A 24449-nucleotide genomic window follows, 5' to 3' on the forward strand; every position below is an offset into this window, starting at 1 on the left:
ATCAGTTTAATAGTAATGCGTGTTCTGTTCTTACTTTTTAATTTACAGCATGTCATATTTTATTGATATCAAAACCTGCATTTAACGCATAGTCTGTTAAACAAAATGCTACCAGGGTGACGTCAACAGGTTGTGTCGGGATTACGGTTTTAAATGTACCGATGCATGAGCCATTTGGAGATTCTTCAATAGTTTGTATTAAAAATAACTAAAACCATGTAATTACAATTCCATCCTGACGGATTTCATGGAGTACCGTCAATGGTGTGGATAGATAACTGTGTACGACTGATAAGCTAACGATTACTTGGAACAAGCTAACAAATGTTTTTAGTCTCGTCCACGTATTCCAATGTCCATATGTTTTTAAATAAATGTGAAGTGAAGCACATTGTCGAATGCTGCTGAAGTGTAAAGCATTGCTACGCTACACTACGCTTAATGTATGATCCGTTTAAAAAATGGTTGCAATGGTTATTTCAGTATGTGGCGGATCCGTAGTCTAGTGGTAACACACTTGACTATTAATCCAGGTGTCGCGAGAACGACTCCCCTTCGAATCACTAAAGATACTGATCGTCTTCCGGGAGGGACATTAAATGGGGGGGGGGGTCCTGTGTGACAGTGCTATACACTGGAACTCGTTAATAAGCAGGGTAGCTCTAACCAGGGTTACATTCTGTCTGTGCACTATGCTTCATCAACCTAAAATGCTTAACACTCTTAACGGAACACTCGCCGACTGGGCAAGGTCCGAGTGCGAGTAATAATAAGCTTACACACCACCTTATTGCAGTATAGAAATGCGATTAACGTTTCCTGTTCATTGATGAACACCATTCGAGGCATGACATATCACTTAAAATTATTTGTTACAGGCAGCAGTGTTACTGGTCTACATTTGTACGAGTTTTTGACATTTCGCCTTTAAACTGTATATTTGATAATTATTACCTGTGTGGCATAACATTTTCAAGCGTTATATGCTTTTAACTTTAGCGTGAATAGTGTCTGTAAACATGAAATAAGTGGCTGCCCTCTGTAATCCTAAGTGTTCATTTTGCAATTTTGTCAAATCCCGGTCCCTTGTCACTACTTAAGGTTACACAACGCTATGTGCAGTAAATTAGTCATTACTGTGTTAAATTAAATATTATATTGTTAGTGAGTTTTTTTGTTTTTTTTTCATTCGTAGCTTACGCTTGTGTCGTCACTAGGTGATTATTAAATAGTGAACACCCTTACGCTCTTTAACGCTATTTATTATCTGCTTTCGCGTTTTGCCTGACTGTTTCGATCGAGTTCTTAATTATCAATATATAACATATAAACATATGTCCTCAGTCTTTGAGAAACAATATATATTTAAACCAAGTATTTACGTTGTTAGGATTATGCACATAGTTGCAGTACTGCTCTAAATTTCTCTCGGCGATCGAGTGTTTAGTATATATTTTACGAACTATATGATCCACACATACTTACTATTGTGAAAACTGTCTAATTCTGTTTTACTAGTTATATCTGTTCAAAAACTTTTAAAGTAAACAAGAGTCATTTAATTTCAGATGCATCTGGAAATCGACTTAAATAAAGGAAACGTAAAACATAAATCATTCACCTCAAATTCTCATCTGTCAGCTTTTTAATCGTTTCTTCCTGCCTAAAAGAAACATATATACAGCACTATAATTAGAATAAAACTAAGCATTTAATTTATCCGATTGTACTGGACTCCGTATGCTGAATAGAACGGTTTTCAATTTAACATAGTCACTTGATTTGCATAGGGCATGTTTAATGAATGAATAGTTATAAATAAATCATTCATCTTAAATTCTCATTTTGTAGAATTTGAACCGTTTCTTCATGCCTGAAAAGAAGCATTTAAAACATATTTTAATAGAATATTTTCTATTTAAGAATTAGTAAGTGTCTGTTTCTTATAATACAAATGTTTATTTACTATTTTTTCAAAACCTGGTTCCTTTTCGCTACTTTAGGTAACATAACGCCCTGTCAAGTATATGAGGCTCTACTGTGTTAAATACAATATAATAGTGTTAGTGATCAATCGAATATAAGAAACAAGTGTATATCTTTTATTAATTCATAGCTTAAATGTGTGTCAAAACTAGGGTATTATTAAGGAGATGGATGGTACCCCTACACTCCTTGTAGTAATTGATTGTTTCTTTTCTTGTTTTGACTATTTGTTTCGATCGAATTCTTCAGTATCAGTATAGAAACATAAGTTGTCATTTTAACATGTTTGAAAAGCAATGTATATTTTACCCAAGTATTGGAATTTTAATTGTTTTCTTCATTTTAATTTCAGGCACATTTCTATTAAAATGATTTGACAGTTGTTATGTTTATGTAGATATTTGGAGGTCAGATCATAGTTTATCTCGGCGATTGAGTTTACAAAATATATCATGTGACCAAACATACTTAATACTCAAGAACACTGTTCTATTCTGTTTTATATAGCTACCTCTGTTAAAAACCTTTCCGAACAAGCGGGAGCCATTAAATTTCAAATGCTTTTTTAATCGATTGAATATAAGTACTGTGTTATTTTGTCATATGTTGCATATTTGAAATGAATCATATTTTATATGAATATGTCCTTAATACAGACATACAAGGACTGTATAAACTCAGAAATGCAGAGGCATGTACGAAACAGCACAGTGAATGATTAATAAAGGAGTAGTAAAGCAGAACACATTCAAAACATATTATTTAAAAAAAAAACTCGACATCACATTTATTGGATTTGGTAGGTTGAGCAAAGGAGTATTGCAACACATATATAAAGTGGTATCAGCAACATCAGCAGTGGCAGTAGTATTTGTAGTTGTAGCATCAGAAGCATTATTCAAGTTTCAGTGGCACCAGTTAAACGTTATTAAGCAACGTACATACAAATTATAAGTATAAATGTATATGGACGATTAAGAAATAAACACATCAATAAACATGAAATATTGAAAGCGGTATCGAACATATATACGTTTTGCAAGTGATAAGGTGAATCGATACCTTCTACTAATCGCTAACTCACATGCAATGCTGCGAACTCAATCGCACCAACAAACACGGGTATGAAAATGTGCCTGCGTAAGCAAGTATTTAAGATGCCAACGTGGAAAGAATTTGTCGAAGAATTGAACTCAGGTAATTAGCTTGAATAATTTAGTCTTCATTTTCGAACATCCAATTTGTTTGAAAAGTAAAGTTACACAATAATATGAAAAGATGTACATATATTTATTCGGGATATTATTACTCATTATATGTAATTTAATATGTGCTTATTTATTTAGCAGTTTTAAGATATTCAAACCTTTAACATATATGAATAAATATATTTTTCAAGAACGTTAGAAAATCCCTACATGCATACGATTGTATGTAGTCTAGATGTTAATACTTATGTTTACGAAAGTTAGCATAAGTACGTATAGTTGATATAGTTGTTCTGATCAAAGCACATATAGTATCATGTGATAATAATAATGTCAATACAGCAACATCGTTTTGATATTGCTGTATGGATAGCATAGTGTGCCAATGTCTACTGTCGTGCATGAATGAATATGTTTTTTTTTTTAAATTTTCATTAATGTGGTAACTAGATTGGTAACAAGATTGTCGGCACAGAGTGTCTGAGATAGACGGCCCGGTATTCATAATAAGTCGTATAGCTTTATAACAATTGCGGCCACAGAAAAAAACAGGCGTTCTATCAGGTTGAATTTCCATGAGCGTATTGAGTTCCGGATCACCGGACTTACCATGCTGATTTAAAATCGGATTTGATCTTGACATTCACGATCGGAAGGCACAACATTTCATGACGCGACAATTCGAGGCGTTCATGATAAAAATTTCATAGGATTTGTAATAAAAATAGGCAGCAGTGTGAGTGGTCGATATACTTTACAAGTTTTGGTTAACTGTCCGGTATTTTTTTTTAAATGAAAAATATAACACACGCTACAAACTGTTTGTCAAGTTCATCAAGCTGTACTAAAATATCATATTGTGAGTAATCGATACAATTTAAAAATTGTTTACGTTTTTGTTGATTTAAAGTTGACATTTGTATCGTATTTGCATTCTATATTTTACCATACTGCATCCTAATGCACATACAATGGCATTGTTATCTCACATAATACATGTCACAATAACAGGTAATACATACCGTAAAACTACACCCTCTTTACTTTGATGAAGTTCTTTCATCTTTGAGTTGTCATCCTCCAATCTGAAATGTTACCTAATTAAGCAAACATGTATATGTTAATTACCTACTTGTTTTATTTAGCCGCCAACAAATACCCAGTAATATAAAGCATTTTTATTTCTTTGTCATTGTATTTACTGATTCCTTAAAAAATTGCTGTCAAATGGTGAATCTCATCATCCAAACTTTTAGCTGAAAAGTTTGAAAAAAAAACCCATATTTCTGACAATGTTGAATGATTAGTTTGCTTTTTAATTCATGAACAATATCTGTGAAATGATGCAGTATAGCGGATACATATGACCATAGTCATAACACCTATATGTCATTTTGCGTAAACAATAGTATATAGTAACATATGTAGATGTTTTTTTAAAAGCATTAGAAATACACTTGTCAGGTCATGCTTTTCGGTGGTTTGTTTGCAAAGAGTGGTGGTAGATATGCATTCTAACATAAGTTGCTATTTTTTCGAAATAAAATTGAATTGTTTCTTCCAAATAAAGCCCGTTTGTCTATGGAAATCAGTACTAATAAATAATAATAAATGAAGAGGAGCAATAAATTAACTTTTCTTTGTTTAAGCTTTTATTTTCGCTTCGTCATACCAAAAAAGAACACATTTAAAAATGTTATTACATTATCTAAACGTTTATTCAATCCGATTGGCCTAGACACCATTTGTTGAACCAAACAGCAATTTAACATTAAAGTGTAGAACAAACACAAAAATATTTGCGACCAACAAATGTTCAAGCCTATTTCAAAGAAGATAAATTCATAATAAGTAGCGTATGACATGTTTTACAAGAAAAAGAGTCGTACAACATAAATAATTTACCTCGAATTCTCACAGGTCAGCTGCCTAATATGTGCTTCCAGCCTTAAAAAAATTACATTTAATACATGTTATTAGATAATCTATACGTTTAATTGTTTTATTTAGCTAGAGACCGTATCCTAAATCACACTGCGCTGACATTATCATATATTTTGCAATGTGCCTGATTAAAGAAGGAGAAGTGCAACATAAATCATTCACCTCCAATTCTTCAACTCCAGATTGTGAATTGTCTCTTCCGGACTGAAACGAACGAATTTGAAATATATAATTACATAATCTAAACATTAAATCCATCTGATTTTCCTGGACAAATCATGATGAACCAAACAGTATTTTAACACATTTTTGAAGTGTAATGTTAAAAAATCTCAATATCTCAAAGCCTATTTCAAAGATGATGAATTGATAATAAACAGCGTTTGAAATTTGTGGAATGTTGTATACAAAAAAGCTCTAGATTAATTGAATAAGTTGTGTTCCCTTTTGCAACAGTTTCTTAAATGTACAAAAATAACTCAGCATAGGTTAACTCTCCTAATATGTATTCAAGTGTACTGTTTATTTAGGAAACCCAACACTAGCGTTATGATGTTTGAATGGATATGATGGTAACAGTGCACAGACAAAAACGGTTGTATGTTCTCCGTCCTAAACATATTTGTTGTACAAAGTAAGCAAGTGTGCATACACAATAATGTTGTAGATTGCAACATTATGTTTTTGTTCGATTATCATAACCGTTTTAATTTAAAAAATACACATGAAATATGGTACACTATATTCAATGTAAACATTCCTTTAACGGAGTTCTCTTTTTTAAATGGTGACGTCACACATGCTAACGAACAACTTCATGTTATTTGTTTTAAAAGGTAATGTATTTAATAAATTCATATATGCATTAACATGCACTATGTTGATAAGGATTAAAACGGAAGCATAACTCATAAAGTTTCTCTCCGTGGAAATTGAATTACACGTTTTGCATAGGAAGAAAGTTATATAATTTCCTATGCATGTAGTTATATTGTAAATGAAATCTTGTTAATACATGCAGAAATGTCTCAAATGTACTTTATAATGCCTTTGTTCATCCGTATAAATATACTTTTAGGCATTACATATAGATAAAGGTGACGTCAAACCGACTTACGAACAGTTTTATTTAATATGTTTAAAGATAACGTATTTAAAAAATGCATGCATACACAATGTTAATAATGATTGAAACGAAAGCATGTCTTATAAAGTTTCTTCGTGGAAATGTATTTGCACGTTCTGCATATGTCACAGTGTGTTTATTGATATTCATGTAACCCTTACTTTTATTTGTTGAAATAAAGAAACAACTATTGTATTGCCACTTGAGTTATTATTTTATCTCATTCATAATAAATCTTTAATAAGTTGGAATGTTTTGAACATCATTGTGTTCACTGGGGTGCTAAGCTACCCTCTGCGATAATTCAGTGTAGAGTCATTTATGGTAGTAAAGTACTTACTTTGTCACTTAATACCTGCATGCAAATACTCTTGTTATTATACCCTATACCTTATGAACTTAATACTACAGATGGTCAAGCGTGAATAGGGTGGATCTGTGCCATTCTATGCTTGACACTTTATGATAACGCATCGTAATAATATATATATTATACATATGTATTGCAGGTATGTTTATTGTTATCATTTTAACACTACCAATGTTTTGTCATTTGTATCATATAGTTAAGTAATTTGCATTGATAAATTTTGCCGCAGAACATTATTCTTTATATTATACGGTCATTCTATGCTTGACACTTGCTGATAACGCATAGTATTGAAACATATAGTCCGAACGTTGAAAGTTTAACGGACAAAGGAGATTAGATAACCTATAAATGAGTCAATATAAGTGTCATATACCATTGGTTCATAGTAATAGGTTCGCGCTCGTTACAAATGATTTCAATTACTTTTGGTTGCAGAAACTGCTGAATGAATTAAACAAAACATTGTATAAAATGTCGTCGTCATAATTTAACTCCGTTAAAGTTTAATTTTCCGACTTTGCACTTATATACCAGATATCGACTTGGTATCTATCCTATTCATTTTCTTATTATTATCTTTCTGTGATTTAACTGTTGTTTTTTTTTAAAAAAAGTAAGCTTTCTTGATCTATTTATACGTGTTCGCCTACGTTATCAATTTTTAAATGAGTATTTAATTCTACTTTTAATTCTACCCAGCCGAGTACAATCGTTTATAAACCCTTGTTAATATCAAGTCGACATGCATCTTGCAACAACTCCATATTTAGATTAACAATGGTATTGATTTGAATTTTTCAACATTTCCTGACTCGACTTGTTTAAAACAATGACATAGAGTGAGCTTTATGGAGTAGCTGAAGCATTATACAGCATTGTTTGAACTGATTGTTTGAGAAATTTGAAACTTTTGTTCAGTTCAGTTAATAATGATTGAAACGAAAGCATGTCTTATAAAGTTTCTTCGTGGAAATGTATTTGCACGTTCTGCATATGTCACAGTGTGTTTATTGATATTCATGTAACCCTTACTTTTATTTGTTGAAATAAAGAAACAACTATTGTATTGCCACTTGAGTTATTATTTTATCTCATTCATAATAAATCTTTAATAAGTTGGAATGTTTTGAACATCATTGTGTTCACTGGGGTGCTAAGCTACCCTCTGCGATAATTCAGTGTAGAGTCAGTATGCAAATACTCTTGTTATTATACCCTATACCTTATGAACTTAATACTACAGTTGTTCAAGCGTGAATAGGGTGGATCTGTGCCATTCTATGCTTGACACTTTATTATAACGCATCGTAATAAAATATATATTATACATATGTATTGCAGGTATGTTTATCGTTATCATTTTAACACTACCAATTTTTTGTCATTTGTATCATATAGTTATGTAATTTGCATTGATAAATTTTGCCGCAGAACATTATTCTTTATATTATACGGTCATTCTATGCTTGACACTTGCTGATACCGCATAGTATTGAAACATATAGTCCGACAGTTAAAAGTTTAACGGACAAAGGAGATTAGATAACCTATAAATGAGTCAATATAAGTGTCATATACCATTGGTTTATAGTAATAGGTTCGCGCTCGTTACAAATGATTTCAATTACTTTTGGTTGCAGAAACTGCTGAATGAATTAAACAAAACATTGTATAAAATGTCGTCGTCATAATTTAACTCCGTTAAAGTTTGATTTTCCGACTTTGCACTTAAATACCAGATATCGACTTGGTATCTATCCTATTCATTTTCTTATTATTATCTTTTTGTGATTTGACTGTTGTTTTAAAAAATTTAAGTAAGCTTTCTTGATCTATTTATACGTGTTCGCCTACGTTATCAATTCTTAAATGAGTATTTAATTCTACTTCTAAATCTACCTAGCCGAGTACAATCGCCTATATACACTTGTTAATATCAAGTCGACATGCATCTTGCACAAGTACTGTTTCAACTGTCGACATATAAGCTGAATAATTAAACGGTTTGCCACTTTTACTATATACATCCTTTGCATATACTGATTAAGCCTTTAGAACATCTCTCCCGACACTGGTCTATTTTGTAATAAGTTAGTGTTCTACTTTATCAAAAAAAAATAGCTACGTGATTTTCAGCCGTGCTAATAAAACAACTCCATATTTAGATTAACAATGGTATTGATTTGACTTTTCAACATTTCCTGACTCGACTTGTTTAAAACAATGACATAGAGTGAGCTTTATGGAGTAGCTGAAGCATTATACAGCATTGTTTGAACTGATTATTTGAGAAATTTGAAACTTTTGTTCAGTTCAGAAAATAATCTGAATGGGAATGTTCATAAAAGCTTGGCACATAGCCTGTAATTATTGTCAAATATATGTACCCAGACACATACATAGAGAACACTAGGTTAGTGCCGAGGATAGAAGAAGTTCATCTGGCAAGGCGGGGAATTGATCGGGTGAACTGTTCATTTTTTTTAATACGCCTATAGTCAAAGTCATTGCATTTTATACGTCAATATCAATTCAAAACATAAAAAAACGTTTAAAAGTGCATAAACATAGATCAGTCACCAAACATTATGTGATTATATAACGATTATTGCGCAAATGACAGAGTAAAGTACCCAGGTCATTGTTCATGATCACGAGTGTTTACAAACAATCACCACATGTTAAATGGATTTAATCCATATTGATAGTGTTGGATGTTCAGAACTGCACCGGCAAAGAGATCATTCATTTCTGTTGTGCGATTTTGTCATTCACCACAGAAATGGAATTAACTTTCGTTAAATGCTGCACAGTTTCCAGCATTTGCGAGTGGGGTAAGATTTTCACATCACATGTAGATTTTCTGGTAGATTGTTTTGCCAGTGTCATTATTATGCAGAGTGATGGGACTATATCGGCGATGGATTGTTAATGTCGGTTGTTGGTGGACTATTGATAAGATATTGAAACATTATTTGTGCTTTTCCTTTGACATTTCAGAATAGAAAAAAAAATCCGTTTTCGCGGTCACATGACCAATGGACTGTAGATAAACATCCCGTGGTCTACTATACTAATAAACTAATATTTACACGGCACCTTGTTATTGGACCGATTTGTATGCAAGTGACAGGATGAATGTAAGATATGAAGCAAATTGAATTGCGATGCTAATTTCAAAATAGGCAATTTGAAGCTTGTGGCTAGACTTAATTTATCACATGTTATACATTGTTTCCAGTCTAAAAAGCCGTCACGTTTTTTTTTTGTATTACACATGTGTAATATAGCATTATTCAGTTCTATTGGTCAGGAAAATATATCACCCCGCATGTTTGTAAACAGATTAATCGGCAAAACAAATTGATTATTGCTAGTATTCCATCAAGTTATACGTTTAATTCTGACTTTATATTTATGCTGAAGATTTATTTGAATACAGCATTCCATCGAATGCTATCTGTTTGTATATTTATGTTCAGTTATTTTACTCTCCTTTTAAACATTTAGGATAAGCCTACTTTATTATTAATAATAATTGTCCTACTTTATCAATTCTTGGATGGATATATTAAATTCTACTTTTGTTTCTACCTAGCCGAGTACAATCGTTTATGTGCACTTGTTAATATCAAATCGACATGCATCTTGCATTAGTACTGTATTAACTAACCTAAAGTCGACATATAAGTTAAAGAGTTCATCGGTTTGCCAATTTTACCATATATATCTGATGCATATACCTTTGATTAAAATTATTCTGCAAAGTCAAGTAGATAACTATTGTGAATATGGCAATAACAATAATACTCACATGTGGAGGAAAAACGGCAATTGAACATGGACGTTAAAATTGAACACAATATACTGTTAAAGCATTATAAACATCTTACCGGCACAGGTCGATTTCACAGGAAGTTATTTTACTACTTTATCAAAACAATGGTCAAGAGATTGGCATCCGTGTTAATAAAACAAATCCATATCTAGATTTACAATGATGTTGATTTGGCCTTTTCAAAATTTCCTGACTTATGCTTACATTTGTTTGAAACATGGTTGACATAGAGTGAGCCTTTTTTTGGTTAGCTCAAACATGATACTGCATTGCTTGGACTTATTGTTTTCGCAATTTGAAACTTTTTGTTCAAAAAGAAATCCGCGTTGGAAGGTTTACAACAGCCTGCCACATAGCCTGTATTATTTGTCAAATCTTTGTACCCAGGAACATGAATGTTAAATATGAAGCAAATTGAGTTGCGATGTTAATTTCAGAAAAGCATTTGTTTCTGCTGGTGGCAAAATTTATTATATATCTTTAACTATTAATAAGCTTTCCTCCTTCTACTTTTATTTCCAGAATTAGCATTCATATAAATAATTACATGGAATAAACGATACATTTTATTGCATTGACCTAAATTCACACAACAGAAAAAGATATTTACAATCTTAGAAGGAACTTACATGTCAATAGAGGGGCTGCTATGAATAATTTGGTGTTTATTGTTGTGATCACAATGGTATGTGTTGGTCACCACTTTTTTTCGGTCAAGTTGCAACGGGCGTGATGGTTATTCAATTTATACCTATGAAGAAGTCATGGTATTGACTTTTTGTGCCATCGGAACAAGTTAGCAGAATAGCCACACTTTATTGACCATCAATAGATATTGATTTGGGTTATTAAGAAAAGAACAATGATGTTGATTAGGCTTATTTAGCATGTATTGACCTTGGTGTTCCCGCGCTGAGGAGTCTCACGATAAATGGAAAATCCTAATGTAACGTATGGTTTCCGGTAACGAAAATCTGCGTTAACTACATCCTATACGCATCTTACACACTGAAATAGATGTGTTGCAATCTTAAAGCCTAATGTAAATATGCAATCATATATTTAATACTACATATTCATTTCTGACAATGATTAGACATCTAAAATTCTCAAATACTTATTTTAACCGAAAACTGTACAAGACTGTGTTATAGGTGAATAATTCATGAAGCAGCTATCACCCAAATGAACGATTACTTTGCTGTTGTTAAAACTTAATTCGAATGGACAAATTTTAGCAATGCTTTGAATATAACCTTTCCGGCTTGAACATGAACATTAATTGAGTAGTTTGGAGAAGATATTCATGATAGAATAGCAATTTTATGTAAGTATAGATGCATAATCATTATTGAAAGTAGAAGTTGAACTGTGGCATTTGGTTAAATTGGCCTTGTCGATGGATTGACATTTGGGGTTTTGTCACGAGGTTTCTTGGTAACATTCTTCTTTCTAAATTCTATCATGGCTATCAGTGAAATATTATATTTGCATGTTCACATATCATAAGGTGCACTTAATTTCACAGTATAGTCCAGCACTGGATACTTGTGTGAGAGAGGAGCGAGCACGGAGGGTTCAAATCAAGTACCATAGATAACAACCATTTATGTGAGTACAGAGAAACATGATGTGCATCAATTTATATAAATGACTGTGTATTTTATTCATTTAGTTATTTTTACCAAAGTATTTGTGTTAGTTTAAGACTGAACTGCCAGACTTTCATATGCCAGGAGAATGAGCTATCTCATTGATATCATTACAGGGACATATCATTTAATGATATATATGTGAAAGGTAGATGAGATTATTGCTATTATTTAAACGTTAATTTGTACTTAATATGTTTTTGTTGATTTGATATATTTCAGGGTTTTGTATACCTTCAGTCATGACCCATTGATATGTATACAGACAGAATGACAGTGTAGTATACTCTGTATGTAATACCTAAATAAGCAGAACAGTATCTGAGAGGAGTTTGATTTGTGCATCCGGTGTCGGTTACATACCATTTATGTGGTATTCGATTGCATTGAATTTCATTTTTACTAATATAAAGACATCTTGAACGTTATATCGTCTTTTCATTATAAAACTCGATGTTAAAGTTTCCGAACTTGCCTCGTACATAGCTTATGTACGATTTTTAATATATTTTTACCTTTTCTAGAGCATAAAGAAAAGGAGACAACCTATTGATTCTAGGTAAGAATGTCTGTGGACTGTAAATGTGAAAGGACGAGACAAGCGGTGTTGTTTTAAACATTCCTGAAGTTGTATGGTAAAGCCGCATAACTATGTATGGCAATTGTTTTAAGTAAATCAATCAGTTGTACAAGAACAACAATAAGTTAGCTGTTATGTATTGTAGATATACGAGGATAAGACAAGTGTTGTGTCGTAAAGTTTGTTCTAAAGTTGTATGTTAACCCGCCATAACGAACATTATCAAACAAATTTTGACCGATTTTGATTTTATGTCTACATTCACATACTTTTTTAGAAGGTAAACTATTTAGGTAGTAGGTAATTTAGAATGCACAAAATGTACGTTGCGATGTATTCAGATTTTTATTTGAGGAAATACTAACACTAGCTCTACAATTAATCAGTATTTTATGTCATTAGAAAGTATAATGCATACTGATGTTCTACATGTTATCAGACAGGAACACTTTTTTACCTGATCATATATGTTTAATACACATGTAAATATACAGTAAAATTAAAACTCAACAATGAAACTTCTTTTAACTCCATTGTCATATCCGTTCCATTGAAAAAAATGTAAACATGCAATAGTTTACGATATATCCAACGTTTGCATTCGAGAAAAACAACATACATACCTTACAATAATTTTCTGCATCCTGAAAGTAGAAAGACATACATCAATAGGAACGAGGTCGAATCTTATTACCCACCATTATACCTTCTATTTTCATATAAAATATACAGGCGATCAAAATCCGTTTAATTGCGAAAATACCATCAATAATAAATGTGGATATGTTGATGCATGTTTTGGGCCCTTATATTTTGCAACTAAAATGGGTTTCTTCTTAAATTTTTATTTACTGGGTTTGTCCCTGTAGATTTCGTTGTATAATGTAACTTGGTTCTAGTTAACGTGTAAACTTTATACCTTATTTATGACGTTTAGCTACAATTATACCTGGACAGTGATATATTGTGAGCATTGCTAAAATAGACTTTGAAAACTTTAAAGTATGAAATATATTAGCAAATGACATTGCCAATTCAATCGAAACACGTCTATGTTGTGTTTTCGTCTGATATTGAGTTTGATAAGTAAGTGGCGATGGTGAATGAGTTACGAATACGATGCTTAAAGCTGGACAATTAAGTGTAAACGATGGCCACCGTAATAGACGGCAAAAACACGTTTTATTTTTAAGTATAATGTTGCTGTGAAAAAGATAGGCTAGTGAGATTGGCGCAGAAATATAATCCGTCAACTGACCTTTAAATATAAATACTTCAGTGTCTTTTTACAGTACTCTGAGCAGAGTATTTTGCAGGTTTGGTTTCAGACAAGAGTAAGGATGAATGCAGAAATATTTCTACGTAATTTGGGCATTACATATGAGGTTTAAACAAAGCTTTTCCGTGCATCATGTGTATGTTGCATGCTTTTTACAGTTCATAGTAAATAATTGCCTATTATTTGTTTATGGCTGGGCGTACTGCATTGTGTTTGTCTATACTTTAACTCAATTTTTGGAACGGTAAAAGTAGGCGGATATTAATTGTTCAATACTTTGCGTGCATATAACCGCACTTTTTCGCCGTTCTTGAAAGCATGGTACAACACATTAAAATTTAACACATACACAAAGAATCATTTTCCAATACTCGGTTTTAAGGAGTAGTAAATAATACATGTTACTTTGTACTTGGACATATAGCGATCCACCTTGTCTTACCTAAGCAATATATATGTATAAGGTGATAGTAAAGATTATAAAACTATAAACATTGAATACTTTGTTTTACGAATTGAACCGGTATTCGATGATACCATATGCATTGTATAGCCTGTCAGTACAATGTATTCTTAATGTAATTACGTTATTTCTTTTATAAAATAGGAAAATATCATTTACAGAATATAGACGAGGTAATGGGATTGGAAATATTTGGCCCCTTGAGAACACGTCCGCATCATTCGCGGAGGTAATATTTCGTACGAATAAGTACATAAATAAAATAATTTTATCTAATAATGTTTGAATTTTATATTTATATTTAAATAAAAGTAAGAACAAACTGAAATGAAGACTAGTTGTCGAGTTCATCGCTGCTCAGTCATATTCATCGGCACGATGACGTAAATCAATGATATGTTTAGATTATACTAATGAAGCAGGTCTTTCCTTTCTGTGAAATTGCTATAAAACAAGTACAAGGGAAATATTAAGATCCTTAATAAAAAGGCCTATTATTTTCGTCTAAGACTATTTTATCTATACCATGCCGTGTAGCTTCGTGTTATCTTTGATATTCCCTTTTATAAATAAAAGGAAAACCGGAAAGGTATATACAATTTACCAGTACAAGTATGCATCCGAGTTAAATGGATGCAAAAACGTGCAAAATAAAGAAAAAACATATTATTTTCAATAAATGTATTTGTTTTCTTTTGGCTGAATAATATTATTATGTTCTACTTTAATTATGATCTAATTTCCTTGCGTACATGTATTTAAATTGTACCCATTTTATCTAACAGCATGTCAAATTGTCGTTCAACATATATATAATCCCGAGTCTTCGTTACCTGTTATGTTAGACAACCTCGTGCAAATCGGTTGAATTTCAAAAGGGCCAATTTTGCCACTCGTTTAGTTGTTTCGAGCCTAGTTACCCCGTAAATAATTAATGACAGATTATTTTAGTTGAAATTTGTCTGAAAATTGTCCTTCTTTGACATGTAACAACTACTTTAATAATGACACATTAAATTATACATTCTTCAATTGAAATCGTTTATGGAAACAATGCCATTCCCACGATATAAACGTTATACTTCAACGTTATACTTATCAAATATGCGTTGATAATACAATTGGAACATACTGCGTCGAGCCTAGTAGTCAAAAATTTAATTCAAACACTGCTATGGTGATCACCCGAATGATATTGAACGATATACTCAAAACACACAATCACCGCATAAAGACCACACGCATCATTAGCCATATCAGTAGCACGATGGAATTTCCGATTCTGAACGGATAGTAAAACACGACTCCAATCGAGCTTGAGATTACTTTGGGTTTAAACTAGGTAACATGCGCACAGCGTCACACATTTGCAAACGGTTATCGATCGGTTCAAATTTACCTAAACAATCCTCATAACTTCCTAAGATAGTGATTGTCGAGGTTCAGTATTAGTGGACTACTGATAATGTATTGGAGCACCGTTTGTGTTTTTCCTCTGTCATTTTCGAAAAGAAGCTCGTATTCCTGTGAGATCAGCTTACTGTAGATAAACGTCAAGTGTTCAACTAACCAACAAAGCTGCACTTTCGACTATTCATACGTTCAAGGTAAATAACAAAATAACCAATTCGATGTCCGTTGAATGTTTTTGCAGGAATTACTTTGTATCTTCAAATGCATTAGTTCGGTTGTTTCTATGAATACGTATAACTGTTAAAGTAAGTGACATTACCTTGTTTAAAATCGGAACCAAGGCAATTCATAGTTTAAAGCTCTATAGCTTAGAACAATACTACAAGTTAACCGATTTTCTACTTCAACTTTTTTAAATGCTGCATAAAGGGAGGTTTAATTATCATAGTGTTTTCTGCTGTTGACATGTAAGGGAATGTGCACCTTTATAAATTGCTCACTCATGCTTTATTCCGAGGCAAATTGCCTAACAGTTTACATAACAAACTTGCAACGGCGAAGAAATAATCATTTGAAAAAAAAAAAAACTTTGTTAAAGTCGTTTACGTGAAATGTAATTCACATTGATAAATAAAATATTATGTAAGTTATCAAACGCTAAATTAAGATTGCTGGTATCCAAGACAAAGCAAATATGCATATATGCAAACTTGCAACGGCGAAGAAACAATCATTTAAAAAAACAAAAAAAATTGTTAAAGACGTTTACGTGAAATGTAATTCACATTGATGAATTAAATATTATGTAAGTTATCAAACGCTAAGATTGCTGGTATCCAAGACAAAGCAAATATGCATATATGCATACGTGACTCAGTACAGGATAATCTCAACAAATAAAAAAAAAACATTATCATATAATACCATCTTTTTTCAACGCAATATTAATGCGCTAAAATTTGATTAAATGGTTCATCAAAATAAAACCTAAAATATGTATATCCTTTTGGCGCTATTTGAGCTAGTTATAACCATAAATGTGATATTCGTTTGCAATGATTTGTATTGAACTAATTTAAACACATTTAGAACGGATTTTCGTATATTAACTCCATGTTAAAAATTCCGAATTTCTCGTACATACACTTGAATTACTTTTTTTCTAAATACATAACGGATATAAAACAACATATTATTAGTTAATTTCTAGGTTGTCTGAGGAATGTTGATGTTTAAGGGCAAGACAAGTGTTGTTGTGTTATACCGCCCTGAAGTAGTCTATTAACACGGCACTACTAATTATGGCCATTGTTTTACATCAAGAGATCGGTTGTACAAGCACAATTAAATTTTATTATTATGTACTGTTGATATACAAGGATAAGGCAAGTAATTTCATCGATATACTCTTCATAATTGCAACTTAATAAATCTAATACACCAAATTTAAAAGCATCCTATTTAGATCTCTAACTCGAAAAAAGGTACTTTATATTGAATATCAATCTTTATGATAAACGTGATGATTTTAATTTCAAAATATTTAATTAACCTTCGATAGATTGTGGTGTTCCTAGGTTACCATCATATAGTGTTTTATTACACAGTTGATAAGATTCGCTAGAATATGTTCAATGCTCATACAAAGCCCAAATTTATGTTTATTTCGAAACAAACAAATAATGAATTATTTAAGTGAGAACATTCGACATTGCTGCTATTATAAACGTATGGATAATAGTAAGGCTTATATTGCAACATCATTCTATTCTCCTTTCAGTATTGTTATAAACATATAACATAGAACAGTTAAGATACATCAAATACATAAAGCTATATTCACACTTTGAATTTTAAGAAACAATCAACACATTTTATTCAAATTTCGGCAAACTAAAATCCAAACATATCCAAACATTACATTATATCATGTTGGATCAGTGGACTGGAAATGGTAACTGGTGATATACATACACAAACACTAGAAAGGTTGCTTGACCTGCTTTAAGCATACAAGGGTTCTTCTGAAAATTCGCAAACGTTTAATATAAAATGAACATGTTAAACAATGTATTGTGCATTTTTACATGTGACATATTGTGGTAATTGTATACGAATATTAGATATGTCTTGCTTTCTCCAGCTCCAATACACTTATGATTCTTATACTAAAAGTTGAAAATCTGTGATAGTAGACGCTTAATGTTTCACAGACGTAACCGGTGCCAACAATGCTTTTTCGGTACAAGAGAAAACCTAAGACACAGTTAACATGAATAAAATCCTAAGTTGTAACAGCATGTGTTCGTTCCTCTTGCATTTACATTTAAATGATAAAACATTTAAATAAAATAGGCTATGACATATTCAACGTATTGATCTGAACCAGTTTTGCGATTTTGGAAGGGAATGGGTGTATGATGAAAGTAATATGTCACTCATCTTCATGTCATACTCAGTTTTATTCAACCCGTCTAGGAAATATGTAACTACACTCGCCAACAGCTCGAGTACTAATATATATTTGTGAACGCGATGAATAAAATTGTGTATTATGTGGCGACTCGTGACAGATCCTATTTATATAACGAACACAGTACTTAATTTGTACGTTTGTATATTTCCTACATAATATCGTTTGCATGATGATTGATTATAGATAGAGCCTTTGGGCTTAACTTGATCGTGTTATTATCAATTTCTTGCTACAATACTAAAACGATTGCTTAAAAGCTGAAATTCAAAAGCATACCAGACAAATATGATTCAGGTTTGAACCATGTACACATTATCCAAAGTACATTACAGTTATAACAAATATTTAAAAGTAGGTCCACCCAAAGCCGTTCATGCACAGGTTATTGCAAATCTGTGACGTCAAAAGCTTTCCTTTACTATGTTATATATACATATGACTGCTCATATAAGCTTCCTTATCTTAAATTTATTTGTCCATATCGGTTTTAAATCAACTCATGTGCTAATATAAGTGTTTAATGCTCTATAGTTTTTAAAATGTTATAAGCTTAAACCGACGCCCTATTTCAACCTCTTCAAAGTAACATAAAGGGACATTTCACGAACATGGTTTTCATTCGCTGTTGACTGGATTGTAAATATTTAAGTTAATAGACGAAGAAAATAATATCAGACATTAAAGACAACCCTTGATTAAACTTGGCTGAGTTTGCGAAATAATAATTGTGAAACATTTTACAAATTTTGAAAATGCTGAATAGCGCATTTGTTACTTCTGATGTAAATTATAGATCGAAATCCGGTTATAATCTGGACAACGAAACGTTTAAATTGTTGCAAACTTTTTTGTAAATTTGATAAAGCAAAGTCGCTTCCATATTTTTTTTTACATTTCTGATCCTATTTCAGTTTCAGCAATTAAATTAAGTTTGTTATATCATTCATTTTAATTTGGGATATATTGTATTCAATTCTAAGCATTGGATTCGAAACTAAACAACACGCGTATAAAATCATGCGATGATTCAAGCCTTTTTAACAGACGAAGATGTGTCATATACCTCATATTCAAAAGTATGTACATACTGTATGTATATCACATATATTATGTACAACTGAATACACAAGTCATTTTAGATCAGTCGAACGCAGTTTGAAAGTGTACAATTAGAAATAACTATATTACCTCGACCTGTTTTGATTGCATGGATATAATCACGCATAGTACAAGAAAACAAAATAATATAACTAACGTATACCATAGTTAGCTTGCTGAGCATTAACATGAAACCAAACACTAGAGTGCAACATCGTCTTCCTCCCTTTGGAAAGTGATGATCATATATTCAATTAGTTCTATGACAAATAAGTTGTCATGTTAGATAATACTTATGTGAACAACTACAAAAACAAACCCCGTAGCCAAAAGTTTGAAAACAAACTTAAACACTTCAGAAGTTGGTCTACATTCAACAGATAAGACATATGTTTTTTCCGACATGAACAAATATGTTGAATTCATCTTAACAAATGTAAAATCAGAGTAAAACTTAAAAAGAATTCAACATTGAAACATTACATGTTAGTTTCATAATGGAGCCAGTAAGAATGTATACATGGACTAGTTTACGATATATCCAACGTGTTATTTAAAATTAAAAAAAAATATACATACCATTGCAAGTGTTTCTTACTGAAAGTAGAAAGACATCCATCAAACGTAAATCGAGTGGAGTGTATATGATGAATTTGTGATGAGCATATACACGGAAAAGAGGTTTTGTTGACATATATAATTAATTATGTAAAAGCTTGCATAACAAAAAGGATATGACATATGTGTGCAGTGCACTGAAGAAACTTTAGAAAACTGGGTCACATGAAGTCATGGCTTTCGAAAGTGAGTTGTCTATAAAGTATTGTGCGTGTATATAGTTTGCTTAAAGTAGGGCGATTCTTTGAAAATGTATAGGACGCGAAACAGTTCCAATCAGTTGCAAGTAATGGCTCTGGCACATCGATCAATGTCGATGAACATTTTTAAAAAAGGCAGTCTAAAGCCAGGATACTGCGCAGTTATATAGAGACCGCTGGAGATCGTGTCATTTTATACATAAGATAATCCAAAGATAATCTATAATCTACATGAATCTCTTAGATAAAAGTAATTAATTAAGGAACCATTTCATAGGTTTGCATAACGGTTAAACTGTGTAACAGGTAACTTTCTCTTGAGGAGGTTAAATGCATGTGTCAAAAAATGTTAAAGAATTGTAACAGGAACATGCTATTGTCGGCCGTATATTTCTTCTTTCGAGAAGTATCCCAAGCGAGCATAAATTTTGCCGTTTTAGCTATTGGAGAGGTACCATGTTAACTGAAGAGAAGCATGTGACTCGAAAATAATACGACTATGTAAAGGTATACTGAAAGGCAATGTAAATTTGCACGCTCGTCAGCACATGGGGACTATATACAATTATTCACGTTTTGAAAAATATAAACTTCAGGACTATTGATTCCAGGAGATTGGTTCAAGAAATAGTAGTACTTCAGTACTTAGGTGGATTAGTTTGGCGGGACACTATTAACATGATTTCCTCGTGTTTTTGTTGGTATATGGGGGAAACGATTTTGTTTTCGTCACTCGAGGTTTTGTTTTTGGTGAAAAAGAAGTTATTTTGAAATGTCTGAAAGCGAAGATATAAATTTGATAATATTTCCCGCCCATCCCATCCTTTTGTTCAGGTTGATTTTCCTGTTACACGTGCTCTATTAACACGCATTTTTATTTTCATTTACAGAGTTCCACTGTTTGATTGCCTAGCATAAGTTAGTAACGTATTTGTTACTTTTATGATTTAAGATTTACCGTATGTTTAGTTTCGTTCCAGTTGTTTCATGATGTTTTCTAAGATACCAGTCATTATTGATGTTGCTGATTCTAAAGACGGACGTGGCAACGATTGACCAAGGTTACGATCCAGATGTGCTCAGACGCTATAACCAATCTTCCAGCATCCGAATACTGCCTTTTCCTGTGTACATGTTCACCAAATACATTGCCAATTCCTAAACTGTTTGTGTTGTTGTATTTTGAGATTAGTGAATAATTAGTTTACTCACGTATTGAGTGAGTAAGTTAATTTTCATTGTAATAAGATCGCTAGACCACGGCTTGAGGTAAACTATTTGACTAGCCATCGTCAATATCTTTAATACACTGAAACAATCTAGCATAACAATTACTAGAAATATCCTGGTATTTGTCTCTTTTTATATCCTTTAAGTGGTTCCTGAATAGTACATATATAGGGTTCCTGAATAGTACATATATAGGGTCACACAGTAAAAAATATTATCTTTCAAAATTTAAGAAACTCTTGTCATCAATCGAAATGGCTATAGCAAAGATATTTAAGGTACATCATTGGGAGGTAGCTTTCTACCAAGCTTGTACAAATTGTGTCCTTGTTATCGAAACAAGTCACGCTCTAGGTGCTTCCTTTATAATCATTTATCAAAACTTGTTATTAATTATGTTGTCAATGAGTGCAATGGCTAGAACATTCGTTGAAAATACTTTGAAGTGGTCACTGCCCTTAGGAATATTTGATTACGTGTATACTCTTATACAAGAACAACTGTTAATATGATCTACCGATGAACTGGAATGGCTATAGTTAACGCTTTAGTATTTTTTACAAATAGCCCATGAACTAATGCATCGTTTCTGCACTTCTACAAATGAAACTTATTTTGATATATGGAAAATGGAATGTCCTATGTACCCGCAATTTCCAAGCCAAGAGTTAAACGAGAATAACAAGGAATTAACGATTACAATTAAGATGCTTGGTAAATGTTTTAGCTTCATGATATCAAGGACAAATGTCACGGGGAAATAAACACAAGTATTGATTCAATAACTTACTATTTTTTTACAACATTTAAACGATATTGGCTTAGGAGTTACAAATATACGATCACACAAATTTAATCAGGATATAATTAAATAATTGTTCTGACCCATAAAGGTGTAGTTTCACTTTGTCAACCATTCGTTTCTTACTAATGTTTGTGCAACTCATGCTACTGTTTCTGTAAATATTAATTAAAATTTAAATTTGATTTAAACGCCAAATAAATGACTGTTGTGTTTTATCTCGGTCGAAAATCAGTTTCGATGAAAAAATACACCGTAAAGATTTTAAATTAAAGTAAGCTCACACTTAAAATACCAACATATCATGTTGTGCTTCATTAGTTTTAGTAACTTTTTATTACGTCACTGTCAGCGGCCTTCCACTCTTTTCATATATATATATTTAAAAAAAATTGCCAAAAAATATTCTGGTCGAGAAAGTAACAGGAGCTAGCTATTAAGCCCGTTTAATACAACATATGTTTTTAATGGTTATTTTAATTGCATTTTATTTACGTTTTTTTCATTTATAATTTAAACAAAAGAACGTATTACATCATTTTGTCAACCATGTATCGGATATAAATACCCAAATATAGCGCGATAAGCATGTGAAAAATACGATGATGACGATATAAATAATATATATAATTATTTATTGTCTTCAAAGGAAAACTGTTTATGCATTATAGTTTAGCCGCACGGTAGTTATAAAGTAGTAACACCAAATATAAAAGTTATTGCTCAAGCATGCGAGTTAAGGTGAAGACGAAAAACAAAAACAAAACACTCTAGAACAATTTACATTGATTTATGGTCTAACGTTCGTCGTTAGGTTTAATCACTTTTTCGTTACAAGTTTAGATACACGCTCAAATGTGATATTTATATAGAATCAGAGAATATCATTGAAAGACGCCTTGCAACTTATCTGAATGCTTTAAATTTAAATTACTTAGAATCATCTATGATTGTAGGTAAAACATCGTTTGCAATATATTTTCAGTTAGAAATTGACTGGTTTGAAAATATTGTAAATGAAATTTATATGTAGCTGCAACAACTAGGAAAAAAATAATAAAAGGAGATCTTGTAAAATAGAATCGTTCATGCAAAATTATATAGCATCCTGACTTTGCTAGCATATTTTGATGTGGATCGTATTAAAAACACATTTTGTAACTAACTTGTTCTAAATGACTTTTCGGGTAAGTTGTTTTAAATACCAATTAAAATGTAAAACATTGCATTCGTGACAGGTTCTATAGCTTATAGCTTAATAAACTTGTTAACTGATGCTTTATCAAAATTGATAGTCTACACTGTAAAAATTGACGAGATTATGGCTTGCCTAGTGAAGTTGTAAGATACATTAACGATTACAGAGTATAGGCCGATGAAATACGTTATTTATCTAATAATGCATGCTTCTTTAAAGCATTGCCTAGCATTTCTAAGTTTAATTCACATTCTTACTTATGCCGTATGCTACAATGCTATTATGGCTGAATTATATGATTTGCAGAATTACGAAAACAAACACATATTCAAAATCCGTCAAGCTTTAACAAACATGCCCCAGTTCTTGTGTATCGATAGTGTGTTTACTGTGGTTGCAGCACAACAATGAGTGACGCTTTATGCTGGTTTTCTTTGTTGTTGATTTTTCAAATAGTGCTCTGAATTATGACGTTAGTCACAACAAGTTAAGCGTCTGTTTTCTAAAATCAGACATTGAGTGTTTTTGTCTGAACACTGGTTACAGTATACATATTTCCAGAAATAAATTGATAAAAAGGACCTTTTATTACTATAAATACGATACATGTCCTAACTGAATTTCACTTATAAACGAATAACATAATTCCATCATTTGTCGTTAATATTGCATAATAAATCAAATATTTAAATATTTAGCCTTCAAATTGTGTAAAACATCTTTACGATGTGTAAGATATGTACTTAATATAACACAATATGATAAAAAGATGGCAAACGCAAATTTAAAATTTGAAAATAAACATTCGGAATTATTGATACGGAGTGTTTTCACCATAGAGGATGGAAAGCGTTCTTAGAAGAATGTATAAGACATATATACTATATTTGAACTTGAACCGACCAATCTTAAACTATGGCCGTCCTTATCATTATCATAACTATTGTTGTCCTTATATTTATCAG

The 24449-nt window shown here is 31.8% G+C and overlaps 1 protein-coding gene across 3 annotated transcripts in view; it reads right to left on the reverse strand.

The window, feature by feature from the left end:
• LOC128221329 (uncharacterized) overlaps positions 1–24449 on the reverse strand; it is a 66846-nt gene that overhangs the window by 18563 nt on the left and 23834 nt on the right. Inside the window, exons 9-14 of one of the 3 annotated variants that reach the window (XM_052929896.1) lie at positions 20016–20033; positions 13331–13351; positions 5301–5342; positions 5100–5141; positions 4217–4279; positions 1622–1663 (exon numbers count right to left, since the gene is read on the reverse strand). In XM_052929896.1, coding sequence (XP_052785856.1) covers positions 1622–1663; positions 4217–4279; positions 5100–5141; positions 5301–5342; positions 13331–13351; positions 20016–20033 — 228 coding nt within the window. Of the gene's footprint in view, positions 1–1621; positions 1664–1795; positions 1874–4216; positions 4292–5099; positions 5142–5300; positions 5343–13330; positions 13352–20015; positions 20034–24449 lie in introns of those variants that run through there. The other 2 variants (XM_052929897.1, XM_052929898.1) reach the window with 2 other exon arrangements.

The sequence above is a fragment of the Mya arenaria genome, chromosome 16 (genome assembly GCF_026914265.1).
Source record: "Mya arenaria isolate MELC-2E11 chromosome 16, ASM2691426v1".
NCBI lineage: Eukaryota > Metazoa > Mollusca > Bivalvia > Myida > Myidae > Mya > Mya arenaria.